The 12206-nt window shown below is 52.1% G+C and overlaps 6 protein-coding genes across 6 annotated transcripts; 2 read left to right on the forward strand and 4 right to left on the reverse strand.

Moving 5' to 3' along the window:
• Window positions 1-335: 335 nt before the first annotated feature.
• IAQ61_008693 (uncharacterized protein) lies at window positions 336-2241 on the forward strand (the record flags this gene model as incomplete). Its single annotated transcript, XM_066098084.1, has 3 exons — window positions 336-506; window positions 582-989; window positions 1060-2241. 3 exons carry the CDS (start codon window positions 336-338, stop codon window positions 2239-2241), a joined length of 1761 nt encoding a protein of 586 aa, XP_065951723.1.
• Window positions 2242-3230: 989 nt separating this feature from the next.
• On the forward strand, window positions 3231-5124 carry IAQ61_008694 (uncharacterized protein; the record flags this gene model as incomplete). The annotated part of the gene is made up of 4 exons (XM_066098085.1): window positions 3231-3255; window positions 3309-3392; window positions 3458-3644; window positions 3747-5124. The coding sequence occupies 4 exons, from the start codon at window positions 3231-3233 to the stop codon at window positions 5122-5124; spliced, it is 1674 nt and encodes a 557-aa protein (XP_065951724.1).
• Window positions 5125-6548: 1424 nt separating this feature from the next.
• IAQ61_008695 (uncharacterized protein) lies at window positions 6549-7676 on the reverse strand (the record flags this gene model as incomplete). The annotated part of the gene is made up of 1 exon (XM_066098086.1): window positions 6549-7676. One exon carries the CDS (start codon window positions 7674-7676, stop codon window positions 6549-6551), a length of 1128 nt encoding a protein of 375 aa, XP_065951725.1.
• A 22-nt stretch (window positions 7677-7698) lies between these two features.
• On the reverse strand, window positions 7699-8106 carry IAQ61_008696 (uncharacterized protein; the record flags this gene model as incomplete). The annotated part of the gene is made up of 1 exon (XM_003836274.2): window positions 7699-8106. One exon carries the CDS (start codon window positions 8104-8106, stop codon window positions 7699-7701), a length of 408 nt encoding a protein of 135 aa, XP_003836322.2.
• A 601-nt stretch (window positions 8107-8707) lies between these two features.
• Window positions 8708-9721, reverse strand: IAQ61_008697 (uncharacterized protein; the record flags this gene model as incomplete). Its single annotated transcript, XM_066098087.1, is given in 5 exon segments — window positions 8708-8809; window positions 8831-8958; window positions 9076-9142; window positions 9282-9354; window positions 9365-9721. 5 exon segments carry the CDS (start codon window positions 9715-9717, stop codon window positions 8708-8710), a joined length of 723 nt encoding a protein of 240 aa, XP_065951726.1. The 5' UTR covers window positions 9718-9721.
• Window positions 9722-10491: 770 nt separating this feature from the next.
• On the reverse strand, window positions 10492-11875 carry IAQ61_008698 (uncharacterized protein). The gene is made up of 2 exons (XM_003836277.2): window positions 11428-11875; window positions 10492-11329 (listed from the first exon to the last, which is right to left on the reverse strand). The coding sequence occupies exons 1-2, from the start codon at window positions 11480-11482 to the stop codon at window positions 10899-10901; spliced, it is 486 nt and encodes a 161-aa protein (XP_003836325.2). The 5' UTR covers window positions 11483-11875; the 3' UTR covers window positions 10492-10898.
• Window positions 11876-12206: the final 331 nt, after the last annotated feature.

Consider the following 12206-nt stretch of genomic DNA (forward strand, 5'->3'; position numbering starts at 1 on the left):
ATTACTGAATGCCATGGTGTGCCAGAACTCCTTCTGAGTGGCTCCGGGTGTCTTTCCCCCTCTTTCAACACTTGCACGCAAACCTACCCAAAGCAGTAATTCTACTATGGCAGTCCGCATATTCTCCCATTTGTTCGGCCAGTTTCTCTGTCTACTGATTCGCTCCAGTGGCCGTCTTCCGCGCTGCTAGACCGATAATTTGAATTGGCTGATTCACATGATCTCGTGTTGTCGTACTAGGCCTCAATCGGGCCGGCGTGGCAGTCGTCGTTTCAGGGTCCAACCGATATTTGGACCATGGAAGTTTTGAAGTACCCGGGGGACAGCTCACAGCCATGGAGCGCATCACTGCACGCGCTGACAATGATTTCAGCATCGCGTTGTATGGCTCGCTTTGGGTCGCCGCTTTGGCCTTTATCTGGATCACATGTCGTGCGGACCCTGAAGCGCCCGTCAAGTACGATGTCGAGCCACCTGCACAAGCGGAACCGGGGTGGAAGGGTGAGGTGCTCAAGAGACCGTCTATAAAGGTAGGTGCCATGACATGTGACTATTCTAAATCGCAAACTGACTTGTTATAGGTGTCTGGCTCATCTCTGATTCAATGCTATGCTCCAGCTACAGGCGAAGCCCTCGGTCGCATCAGTCCCTCCACGACAGCGGGCATCGATCGCGCCATTGCAAAGGCAGAAAACGCACAGCAGACATGGGCACAGACGAGCTTTGTACAGCGTCGCCGAGTGCTGAAAACTATGCTGAAGTTCATTTTGGAGAACCAGGAGGTCATTGCTAGAGTTGCATGCCTCGATTCAGGCAAAACCATGGTGGACGCGAGTCTGGGTGAGATTTTGGTCACGGCGGAGAAACTGAGGTGGACGATTAAGCATGGCGAGGAGAGCTTGAGGCCAGAGAAAAGGGAGACAAATATGCTTATGATGTACAAGTGGAACGAGGTGGTTTGGGAACCGCTCGGTGTTGTGGCAGCGTGCGTGAGCTGGAACTATCCAGTAAGCATTCAGGTGATGCACTCAAGTGGCATGAGAGCTAAATGGGAAACAGTTCCACAACCTCATAAACCCCGTTATTTCCTCCATTTTCGCTGGCAACGCCATCATTGTGAAGGGCTCCGAAGCCACCGCCTGGTCGTCTGCATACTTTGCATCAATTGCTACTCGTGCCCTTGAAGCATGTGGCCACTCTCCCGACATTGTACAATCCGTTATTTGCTGGCCGGATGTGGCTGACCACCTTACTTCACACCCATCAATCTCGCACATAACGTTTATCGGTTCACGGCCGGTGGCACATCATGTGGCTGCCTCAGCTGCGAAGGCGCTGACACCAGTCTGTGTCGAGCTAGGTGGCAAGGATCCCGCGGTTGTCCTGGATGATCTGTCCAACAGCGACTTTAAACGCGTAGCTAGCATCTTGATGCGAGGCACCTTTCAGTCTGCGGGCCAGAACTGTATCGGCATTGAACGCGTCATAGTGCTTCCCAAAATATACGAACGCCTCATCGAATACCTGACGCCTAAGATTCGTGCCTTACAGCCTGGCTCCGTGCTCAACACTGACATGGAGACGCCCATCGACATTGGTGCTTCCATATCGGCTGCCAATTTCGACAAGCTAGAAGCCCTGATTGAAGACGCTGTCGAAAATGGCGCTCGCCTTCTTGCAGGCGGCTACCGCTACGATCACCCTTTATACCCTTCCGGTCACTACTTTACCCCCACCTTCATCGCCGATGTGACGCCCTCTATGGCCATTGCACAAACAGAACTCTTCGCCCCGATTTTCCTCCTCATGCGTGCCGAGTCCGTCGCCGACGCCATCTCCATTGCCAACAGCACACCCTACGCCCTCGGTGCCTCCGTATACGGCAGCTCCACCCGCGACCTCGAACTCGTTGCGCAAAGCGTTCACGCCGGCATGGTCGCCATCAATGACTTTGCCGTCTTCTACATGGTCCAGCTGCCATTTGGTGGCACAAAGAGCAGTGGCTATGGACGTTTTGCGGGGAAAGAGGGACTGAGGAGTGTGTGTAATCAGAAGAGTATAACGAGGGATCGGTGGAGTTGGGCAGGTATCAAGACGGCGATTCCGCCGCCTATGGACATACCGCTCAAAGGCAGAGGGGCGGGGGAGAAGGCTTGGGGCATGGCGCAGGGAATTGTATGGTTGGGATATGGGAACTTGATGGGGAAGATCAGAGGATTAAGGGGGGTGCTTGGAGTTTAATGGTGAGAGGTGGTGGTGACATTTAGAACACGACGATCGTCAGAAGGGAATCAGAAGGCGAAAGTGGACGTTCCTTGTCCTTTGCCCTTATGGGGTTTATATGGTGGTATATTGGCTTGCGACAATAATCAGAATTCGAGAGACGCACATATATTGACAGTGGAGCGACTTTGTGAAGAATCACAATCACACTGTGGTAGGGGAGTCCTAGCTGCGGCATATCATAAGCTTATCATTTCACTAGCCATCCCAACGATCATCTCTGACTGTCGAAATGCTCAAACTAAGTCACCTACACATCCCACACTACATCTACATATCGCCAAGCCTATCTGCCTTTGTAAGATCCCAGCCTCCCTTCGAAAACAACCCCACAACCCCTCACGCTCACCCCGTAGATCTCGAGACATACACACCTGTTGACCCTCACCCGCAAAACCACTCTGCCCCTATCTTTTCTCTCCACTGCACAGAAATTGAGATCAGGACCCATGTACCGAATACTTCCCCTGCCTCCCCACCAACCCCAATCCGTCACAACTGCCCTACCGAGTCTAGCACCATCCACCCCAAGACATACCTGACATCACACAAGACATGCCTGCAAAACGTCGCCCAGCCGCCCACTCACGCACATAACCGTAGCTACTCTGAACCCTACAGTACCATACCTACCCCAGCTCCCCGGGTAAACTTCTCCACATATGCGACATGCATATTTCTAGAGCCCTTCAGTGTCTGGTTTCCCGCTTGGGTGGCGATGCATGCTCGAGTACGACTCTGGTTAGAGGTTCTTGTCCCCGTTCTTTTACTTCCTGTATGGTGGGGTAGTCTGGCTTGGTTGATCTGCTGTTTTCTGGAGAGCTGCCGAGCCTGGAGGGGGAGGGGGGATGGGGGTGGGGGTTCGGGGCAGTGTTGTACCGGGTCTTATGGAGAAGAAGGGACAGAGGGGGCTGGTGGAGTAGAAGGTGGGTCGCAGGCATGAGATCATGGGGATGCGGGGTGTGGATATAGGTGTGTGATGTTTCTCTCTATCGTTTGAGTTTCAATGACAATGGGGTTTGCAGCGTTGGGCTTTTGCGTTGCGGCGTGTGTTGGAGGCATATTGGGGACGGGGACGACGAATTCATTTCGCGTTGGCTTGTCGCCTGGTAAGTATGTCCTGATGGCTTTGAAACGAGGTTACTGTTCATATTTCTTACTGTTTCTTCTGCAGAGGCGCAGTCACTGTTCGATTACTCGGCGAGAATACAGGATGCTCGCTATGATGCCTCGTACGACTTGATTCAGTATCCTGATAAAGGGCCCTGGTCTATTCGCTTCACCGCATGGTATCTACCAGCGCTGTTGTATAGGAATGAGGGAGACGATGTACAGCGTGCGGAGAGGGCGATTAAGAATATGTATGTTTGATACCCTGTATTCTACCATGTTACCTTTCTAGCATCATACCCCAACACCAACGTACCCATACAACATGCATATTCTAACAAAGCTCCCGCCAGACTCGCAAGCCAAATGACAACCGACACCACCGCCCCCTGGTACGGCACCTTCAAGATCTCCCCCGACCAACCCGATCCCACATACGGCGAGAACAGCCACTTCCCAGCCGAAATCTACACCTCCTATGACCCCAACTGGCGCGAATTCATCGGCACCCAACTTATCCAAATTCTCGAAGAATTCCCCTCGCTCATCTCCCCCACCCTCACCACCGCCATCGAAGATGCCCTGGAAATCGCCGCCGTAGGAGCCATGCGCCGCAACGGCACCTTCCCCCCAGACGACAATCTAACCATTGCCTACACCAACCCAGCCATCATGCGCGCCGTACTCTGCGCCTGGATCGGCACGCGTCGCCCTAACCCCAGCTTTCTCGCCTTTGCAAATACCCAGGGCGAACAGATACTCGCGCTCTTCCGCAAAAACGGCGCCAATACACTGGCAGAGTACAACGCGCCAACCTACTATGGCATCGACACCTGGGCCCTCGGCGCAGCTATCAAATACAGTCCTGCCAATAGCACCATCTCCTCTGCCTCTCGCGCCATCCTGCCCGCACTCTGGGACGACTTGGCAGCGCATTGGAATGGCTATTTGGGAAACATGGTCGGACCGTACGATAGAGCGTACACACGGGACATCACATGGCATTCCTCAGTCCTCTCGCTCTTCCTCTGGGGCCTCTTTAGCCGCGAATCCACACCGCAGCCTCTGCTCCTCGAAAACGACCTCCTCTTCGACGGAGCCCAGGGCGCCGCAATCGCACTGCTACTCGCCACCGTTGCCCCGTATATCTCCCACACAGCCCGGACTTCACTAACGACTTCCTTCACGGGACCCCCGCGCCTCCTCACCCGCAACATCTACGACGCGCTCGACAGTGAGACACCCAGAGTCGCAACGAGCTGGATCTCCCGCCCACTTATGATTGGCGCGCAGACGCTACTCGAACCTGAAAACAGAGGCGATCAATTCGTCCCTGCAATCATACATTGGGCCGGTGATCCAAACCACACTCCCTACCCAATCTCCACTTTCCTCAGCCTCTACCCCTCCGCATCCTCCATCCACGCCGTCGCCTCCGCAAACAAACTCACAGTCAGTTACCCGAATCGCACACAGCCCGGCGCAGAGCTATTTACCTTTGCGCTGAGCAATGTGCCGCCTGCGTGGACGTTGGGGACTGGCAGGACGGTGACGGGGCTTGAGGAGCTGCCTTGTTTGCGGGTGGAGGTACGGGCGGAGGGGTTGGAGAAGACGGGGGTTAGGTATGGGGCGGCGCTGCGGAATCATTTGTTTTATAATGTCACGTATGTTGTGCCGCGGGGGTTTAAGGGCGTGCCGACGGTCGTGTTAGAGACGCGGTATACGTGCTGAGTGGGAGGGGCTGGGGGTTTGAGTGAGAAATCCTGGAGTGGTTTGTTGGGAGTGGTAGGGAGGTTGGTTTGGCCTTGCAGTCATGTTTTCTGGTCTTGTGTCTGTCATGCTTCAGAGGTACAATGCCAGTCAGTCGAATTCCTGCCTAGCATATTCCTCACCCAAGACGTGGGGAAGCAGGCATGGACGCCCAGATAAATCCTACTATCCCACGGTGCATGGAGATTATACGGAGGAAAAGGGTGTAATCCACGTACCTACCTTTAATATATACGACGGGAGTCACGTTAGTTATTTTAAGCATGGATATTTAAAGAACACACAGCACAACATACACAAGATCACCAATCAGTTCACTTCACCTCAACCCAAACAAATCTGATAAACCATGTACAAGTCAAGTTCCAAAAGAGTATATATACAAATACTAGCACTACAGTACAAAATTATTTATAGTAGAATAGTATCCTAGGGGATTACTACATAGGGGTAAATCACTTGTTTTTATACTTGTATACATGTCTAATGTGGTAGTTTACTTTTATAGTAGGGGTTTAAATTAAGTATAAAAAGTAGTTTTATATCTATTATACGCTATAATACCTAACTAAGACTAAAAGGGGTAGAGAAGATTAGCTTCACGCTATACGCATATATAACATAATAATGAGTTATAATGTGGTGATAATAGAGGTGGTGATAGAGGTGGTGATAGAGGTGGTGATAGAGGTGGTGATAGAGGTGGTGATAGAGGTGGTGGAGGTAGTGGAGGTAGTGGAGGTGGTGGAGGTGGTAGAGGTGGTGATGGAGGTGGTAGAGGTGGTGATGGAGGTGGTGATAGAGGTGGTGATAGAGGTGGTGGAGGTAGTGGAGGTAGTGGAGGTGGTGATAGAGGTGGTGGTAGAGGTGGTGGTAGAGGTGGTGGTAGAGGTGGTGATAGAGGTGGTGAAGAAGATTAAAGAAAGGAGGGGTAAAATACTTAAAAGTTAGTAGGAAACTAGTTATTACTAATACTAGTAGATTAATAGAAGTAGAAATAAAAGTAGTTTACTTTTGTAGAATGCCTAGTACTATAAACCCTATTTAGGTTTACTTCTTCTATATAAACCACTTCTTGGTCTACTTTAGATAAATATGGCTACTGTAAACCAGTTTTGTACCGTAGTGTATACAAACACTAGCCTGCCCCCGCGCTGCCCCTCAAAAGAGGGGGGCCAACGCGGCAGAGAAAAGAATCAGATGCTATCTACAGAAAGTAATACCCTCGACATCCGCGCTATCCCTCGATCCCAGGCTTCGCAGTTCAGGCTGGCGATGCGATGCGATACGATACGATGCGACTCGATCTAGGAGCTTGCCCTGGCAAAAGCATCAGGGGCCTCTTCTAACGTACACACACGCAAGTGCAATGCAACAGGGCAGACTCACGATGAAGGGATACTCTGCGGGTGAGTAGTAAAGACGCCCTGGGGATCATAGAGGGTCTTGATGCGCTTCATCTTCTCAAAGTTGTTACCGTAGAGGCGGACGCTCCACTCGTCAATGGTGAGCTCAGTGTCGCGGTAGTTGACGAAGCCGCGGAGGGGGATGCCCTCGCGCTGGAGTTGCTGTTGGAAGGGGCGGAAGCCGGCTTGCATGTATTCTGTGGCGTCGGCCGGCCATTGGGTCAGCCCATTTGCGAGCCGGCCTTCCCAGCGGATGAGCCATTGGTTGTTGGCGTAGGCCATGGATTGGGCGCTGTCGTCGACGTCGCGGGAGACGCCGCCCCAGAGGTCCAGGAAGCCGAATTCGGTGAGGTCGGTGCGGTTGAAGGCGAGGGTGGTGTATTGGTAGAGTGCCTTTGCGGACTCGAAGGTGAAGGGCTGGTCGGAGCGGAGGACGAGGGCCTGGAGGTACATGCTGCGGGCTGGGAAGGTGTCAAAGGTGCCGTTGAGCGAGGGTGCGGCAAAGTTCTCCATGGTCCAGAAGTCGGCTACAGATTTGGTGAAGGTGGTCGTGTTTGGGAGTCGCTCGATGAGGCCGGCAAACATGGCGTCGAATTCGGCGGGGTTGCCGTAGAAGAAACCGCTGCCGTTCCACTCTCCTGCCAATTGCCACCTGAGGGAGAACGTGTCAGGGGCTTTAGTCATGGCCCAATCCTGGATATCAATGAGCGCTTGCGCACCAGTGTCGAGATCCACGTTTCCGAGCGAAATCGTGAAGTTGGTGACGCTCTGGAACTCCGGCTTCCAGGTCTTGGTGGTCAAGGACAGAAGGATACCGTAGGATGAGGCTGCGCCTTGGACAACAAAGAACAGGTCTGGGTTTATTTGCTTGGAGGCTGTGACAACTGTACCGTTGTAAAGCATCATCTCAACACTGACAATGTTGTCCATTGGAATTCCGAGGAAACGGCTCGTTGTTCCAAAGCCACCGCCAATGGAAGAACCAGCAAGGCCGACCCAGTTGGCTCGAACGTGTGGGAAATGTCGACCATAACGCTCCCACGCCCATGTAACAACGCGACCAACGCGGTTCCCTGCACCGTAACTATATTCATTAGTACACATCATCTGCACGTGAAGCCTTCAAAACTTACGTCAAATATCCTGTCGCAGGATCATAAGTCACGTCGGTGAAGCGTTCCATGTTTAGGACCAGAGCGCCATCTACACCACCAAGACCGTAGGCTCCATAGGAATGCCCTCCATTCAGTGGCGAGACTTTCACACCTGCATCAACGCCGCAAGCCAAAGCAGCGGCAACTTCGTCTCGGTTGCGAGGAATGACGACTGCGGCGGGCTCTGGATTGAACCGAAGAGACCAAGGAGAGGTGACATTTTGCCAGTTGCTTGCGTCAGAGAATGTGGCCTGGAGGTTAGCAGCAGTCAGGCAATCCCGAAGTCTTGTGGAATCATCCTGCGCAGCTGCTCCAGACAAGAGAGAACCGAGCGAAAAGAAGAGAAGCGCGCTGCGCGAGGTGAGAGACTGGATCCGCCCCATTGTGTTGCTGCAACTGGTAACTTGAGAGTTGATTTAGGATTGCGATCGATTCTTGCAATAGAAACACGTTCCTTTATATACCCCACAGTACTTTGGAGAAATGCGGCAAGTAACTGGGTCGGGCTGTTTTGTTTCCAAGGACGGAACATTCACATGAGTCGTTTTCGGCGCCGAAGCCTTTGCCAATTGCCCGAAAAGATACCTTCACTTTACACTCGGCGAAATCGAGAGTCCTGCATCATCTCTAGTATTGTTCTCAAGATAATAATCGTGATAGCCAAGACCTCCGGTGCTTCGAATGCAACGAACGAGAAGGCGTTCGGTGATTTAGAAGCATTGTAACTATGGTTTACAAATGCCTCTGATCAACGACACTAAAAGTAGTCGTCAGAGGGCTCAACCCGGCCACGATCAATATTGCAGCAGAGCTGGATCTCTATGCGCCGAACATTCATAGAGAATGTTTTGGTAGACGATGTGAATTAATCAGCAATAGAGAGCAGAGGGCGAGTAGGAATCCAAATGCGGCAACGTGTACTAATTATAGCGCCGATAACATAATTGCAACGCTCTTTCGTCGAGTCTATAACACAAAAATGTGCTATGCAGCAAAGCGGGCACTGCCAACATTGACCCGAAGGCCGAGATGCCTTTTCGCATTGCGCGAAGATTTGACGCAAATACCTGAGATACTCTGCGTTGACTGGTATCAAAATTCATGTACCAGTTTTCTCTGACGGACCTCGCCGTATGGGGATTTTGACTTGGCTTTCAGAGCGTCCTTAAATTCGTGTGACTGAGCCGTTCGGCCAGAAGGAGGTTCTGTCTCTCTGCCAAGGTCAACGAGGCAATCTATTTCCATTGAAGAGCATAGTGTTGAGCGTGTATATATGTTCGTAAGATTTCAATGGGGCGGAGTGACTATTTCTGATAGGCTTGACAAACAGTGGACTCGTTAATAGGCGTCACAGATCTGTGGAGACGGCGGGATGCGGAAACGAGTTGATGAGAGATCAAACAATAACGGGCGGTCAATCTGTGTTGTATATACTGTGTGCAGCCGCCTGTTTCCATGGGGCCTCGACCAGCGTTGGCACCCTAAGACTGTCGCGTTGGCAAGGTCATTCGGCTTACGGTGATCGTTAGCCCAACATGTTCAGCAAGTGAGAACCTACTGTAGAACTAGCAGCGGTCTGTTCCGAAATCTCGAAAAATCTGTGGATCGCCCCATGTACGAGGGAAGAAGCACTGGCAATACCGGGTCTGTCGGAAGACATGGAAATGCGAAAATGCCACCACAATATCGAGTATATTTTCATGCTCCAAGAGACCAGTGACCAGTGACTTGGGATGAGCATGACAGCAACACGAACCACGAACCAAGATTTGGGAACAATTGACGGTGCGAGAGTTCCCAATAACAAGTGGGGAGTTTGAATTTTTGGACGTGTTTGAAGTCAAGAAGCTCGGAGCCTTGGCATGGCTGCTCCGTCCACTAGGCTCAGTATGGTTCGGGCTTATACCATAGAAGTAAGGCGCAAAAGTTAGCGGCTTCGCCACAATGTTCTGGTTTCCTACTCTCCCCTCCTTGTCCTCGTCAAAAGGAAACATGCAACTGTGGAGTGCGGGACACTAGCTCTCCGTAGAAGTAATCTCCTATCCCTTACCGTACTATCCTTAATCTTCCTTCAATTTACAAATAGAATACTTACCTAACGCTTTTGTTCATGCAGAATCCAAGTTCCTCTGCTGCATCACAAGAAAAGACGATGGATTCTGCCCCTTTTCATCTGCCATGTACACACAAGACCGTACGCAACATCTCTTTGATATGAGTGCGTGGTGGACGTGCTTTGTAGGCGTGGTAGTGACATTGCGCAGTCTGGGCACATCGACAAAAAGGGGCTGCTTTTGATGATTTGTGGCGTGGTATACTGCGCATTCTCTGCTGACTCGACACCTACGACGCATTGCTTTTCTCTCGTCTCTGATCCTAACATTGGCCCGTTCGTTTACTGAGATGTTGTATACTATCCTTTACTTACTGACATGAATTCAAAATCCGAATACATGGTCATCCGTACTGGTGGCATGACACGTGTTGTTTAGACATCTGCAATACCTTGCCCACCTTATTAACTAGGCACACAGGAGTTTGCTTAAACTGAATCGCATCTGGCATGGACAAACGACCTGGAGTGAGGATCCAGCGCCGGAGTTTTTTACTAGCCAGCATTGAGAATTCTTCGAGAGCCGAGCAATTTGTAGTGGGACAAAAGGGAGTAAACTCTGCCCGCGTGTGCCAGGATCTAAGTCTTGAAGTTCGGCGGATGTGTAAACAACTTCTGTCCGTATATTACTTGAATGTAAGGTGACAGTATTTGTGATTCTGGAATCTTCGTCAGCGTTTCTTGCTGTCAGGTTAGCCAAATTGTTGCACAATTCAATGTAGAACAATGCAGAAGAAAAAACGGCATCTGGCGAGGCCAAAATTCGCATTGTGGAAGAGCTCTAATGGCTCATTACATGTTGCGTACAAGAAAAGGGTCGCAAATGCCTTGTCTCCTCTATCGGTGAGAGGAAGAGCAGCCACGACGCCAATCCCAGACAGCAGAATGGGTCAAGTACCCCAAATCTATGATCCTCCCTAAGCTTTTTGATTTCCCAAATGATGCAGTATTAATCGAAAGGAAACTGGAGAGTCGGGGGCCTCGATATGGGTCCCACGATCTTCTTCTCTGCCAGATGTTTTTGTGCGTATGCGACACGGGTGCAAGCATCGAAGAGGCCATCTAACCGCGGATCATGGTACATCGATCCAGGGCATCCAGCAATTCGGGCCTCACTGCCAAGGCCTGCCGTGCGTCCTTGTAGTTGAACCAACGCCTCTCGCGCTTATGCATCTCGGGCCACTGCGCCTCCTGCTTCTCTACGGTGGCCTCGAAGAAGTGGTAGGAGGCCTTGGGTGCTTGGGTGGTGAGCTGATCGGGTTTCCGCTTCTCAGCAATCAGGCCGAGGTCGTAGTTGATCTTGCATACTATGCCGGCCTCTTCCCAGGCCTCACGTTTGGCAGCGTCCTGGGCTGTCGCTTCGTCCAGCTCCCAGCCGCCTTTGGGGAGGACCCATCCGCCGCGTCGCGTGGACTGGATGAGGAGCACATAGTACTTGTCGGCGGAGAGCGGGACCACTCCTGCAACAAGCCTTTCGCCTTGGGGACCGTATCCTGCCGCCAATCAGTTGCACGTCCGCGATGCTGGATGGAGGCGGGAGAATCGGGTCGGAAGCAGTAGCATTTCGAACATGTCTCGTGAGTAGACTTACGTTGATTTACGCGCCCGGTGCGCGACTGCATGGGCAGCTGCTGGGGAGTGGCCATGGCGCAGCACAATGGGGGGGAACTATGAATTCTCTCTCAAGAGGAATGAGGTCGGGCGAGGGCGGCACCGCTTGTATGCGGCTCTCTCAACACGACGCAGGCGAGACTCAACGAGGGGCTTGGTCGGGAGAGCAGAGGCGAGCCAGGCGGTGAATGAAGCCGAGTTTGCTGCGAGCGCAGCTTCAAGAAGGGGAGGGTGAAGAGAGAAAAGTAGGTCGATGGGGAGATGTAGGCAGAAGGGGAAAAGGGAGAGCAAGCAGAACGTGAATGGGCTGAGCAAGGCTCAGTCCCGCAGGTGACGGGGCTGAGGATGTTGAAGGAGCCTGCGAGCAGCAAAGAAGTTCGGCATGGTGGATTGGATGTTTTAGTAGGTCGTTCTGGGGGGGGGGGGAGGGGGCAGGGACTTTTTACGTGGGAAACTAAGAACTCGGGCGGAGCGTCACTCGTGGGCCCAAGTGCCAAGCCCGGCTGCAAAGAAGAGAGCCCTGCAGGTGGTCCACCTTCTTTGCCCGGTGCCCGTATGGCGTATTTCCTACATACAGTGTACATGGAGTGTGAGTACATATCCTATTAGTACGTGCATGCGTACAAGCATCCTTGTGTACAATACTACAATCTTGTGTGGCCAGCCATGGGAGAATGACGGGGTGAAAGACGCCCGCCGCTTGACTAAAAGACACGGGTGCCATTGGGTACCTACCGTAGGCGCAGCCAACCCGTCGAC

The sequence above is a fragment of the Plenodomus lingam genome, assembly GCF_022343315.1.
Source record: "Plenodomus lingam strain CAN1 chromosome Unknown contig_5, whole genome shotgun sequence".
Lineage (NCBI taxonomy): Eukaryota > Fungi > Ascomycota > Dothideomycetes > Pleosporales > Leptosphaeriaceae > Plenodomus > Plenodomus lingam.

Bases quoted from the DNA above. Each gene is read 5' to 3' on its own strand.
- IAQ61_008698 (XM_003836277.2), bottom strand. From the start codon at position 11,482: ATGGCCACTCCCCAGCAGCTGCCCATGCAGTCGCGCACCGGGCGCGTA. The intron at 11,330-11,427 runs GTAAGTCTACTC...GATTGGCGGCAG, and splicing joins CACCGGGCGCGTAAATCAAC to GATACGGTCCCCAAGGCGAA.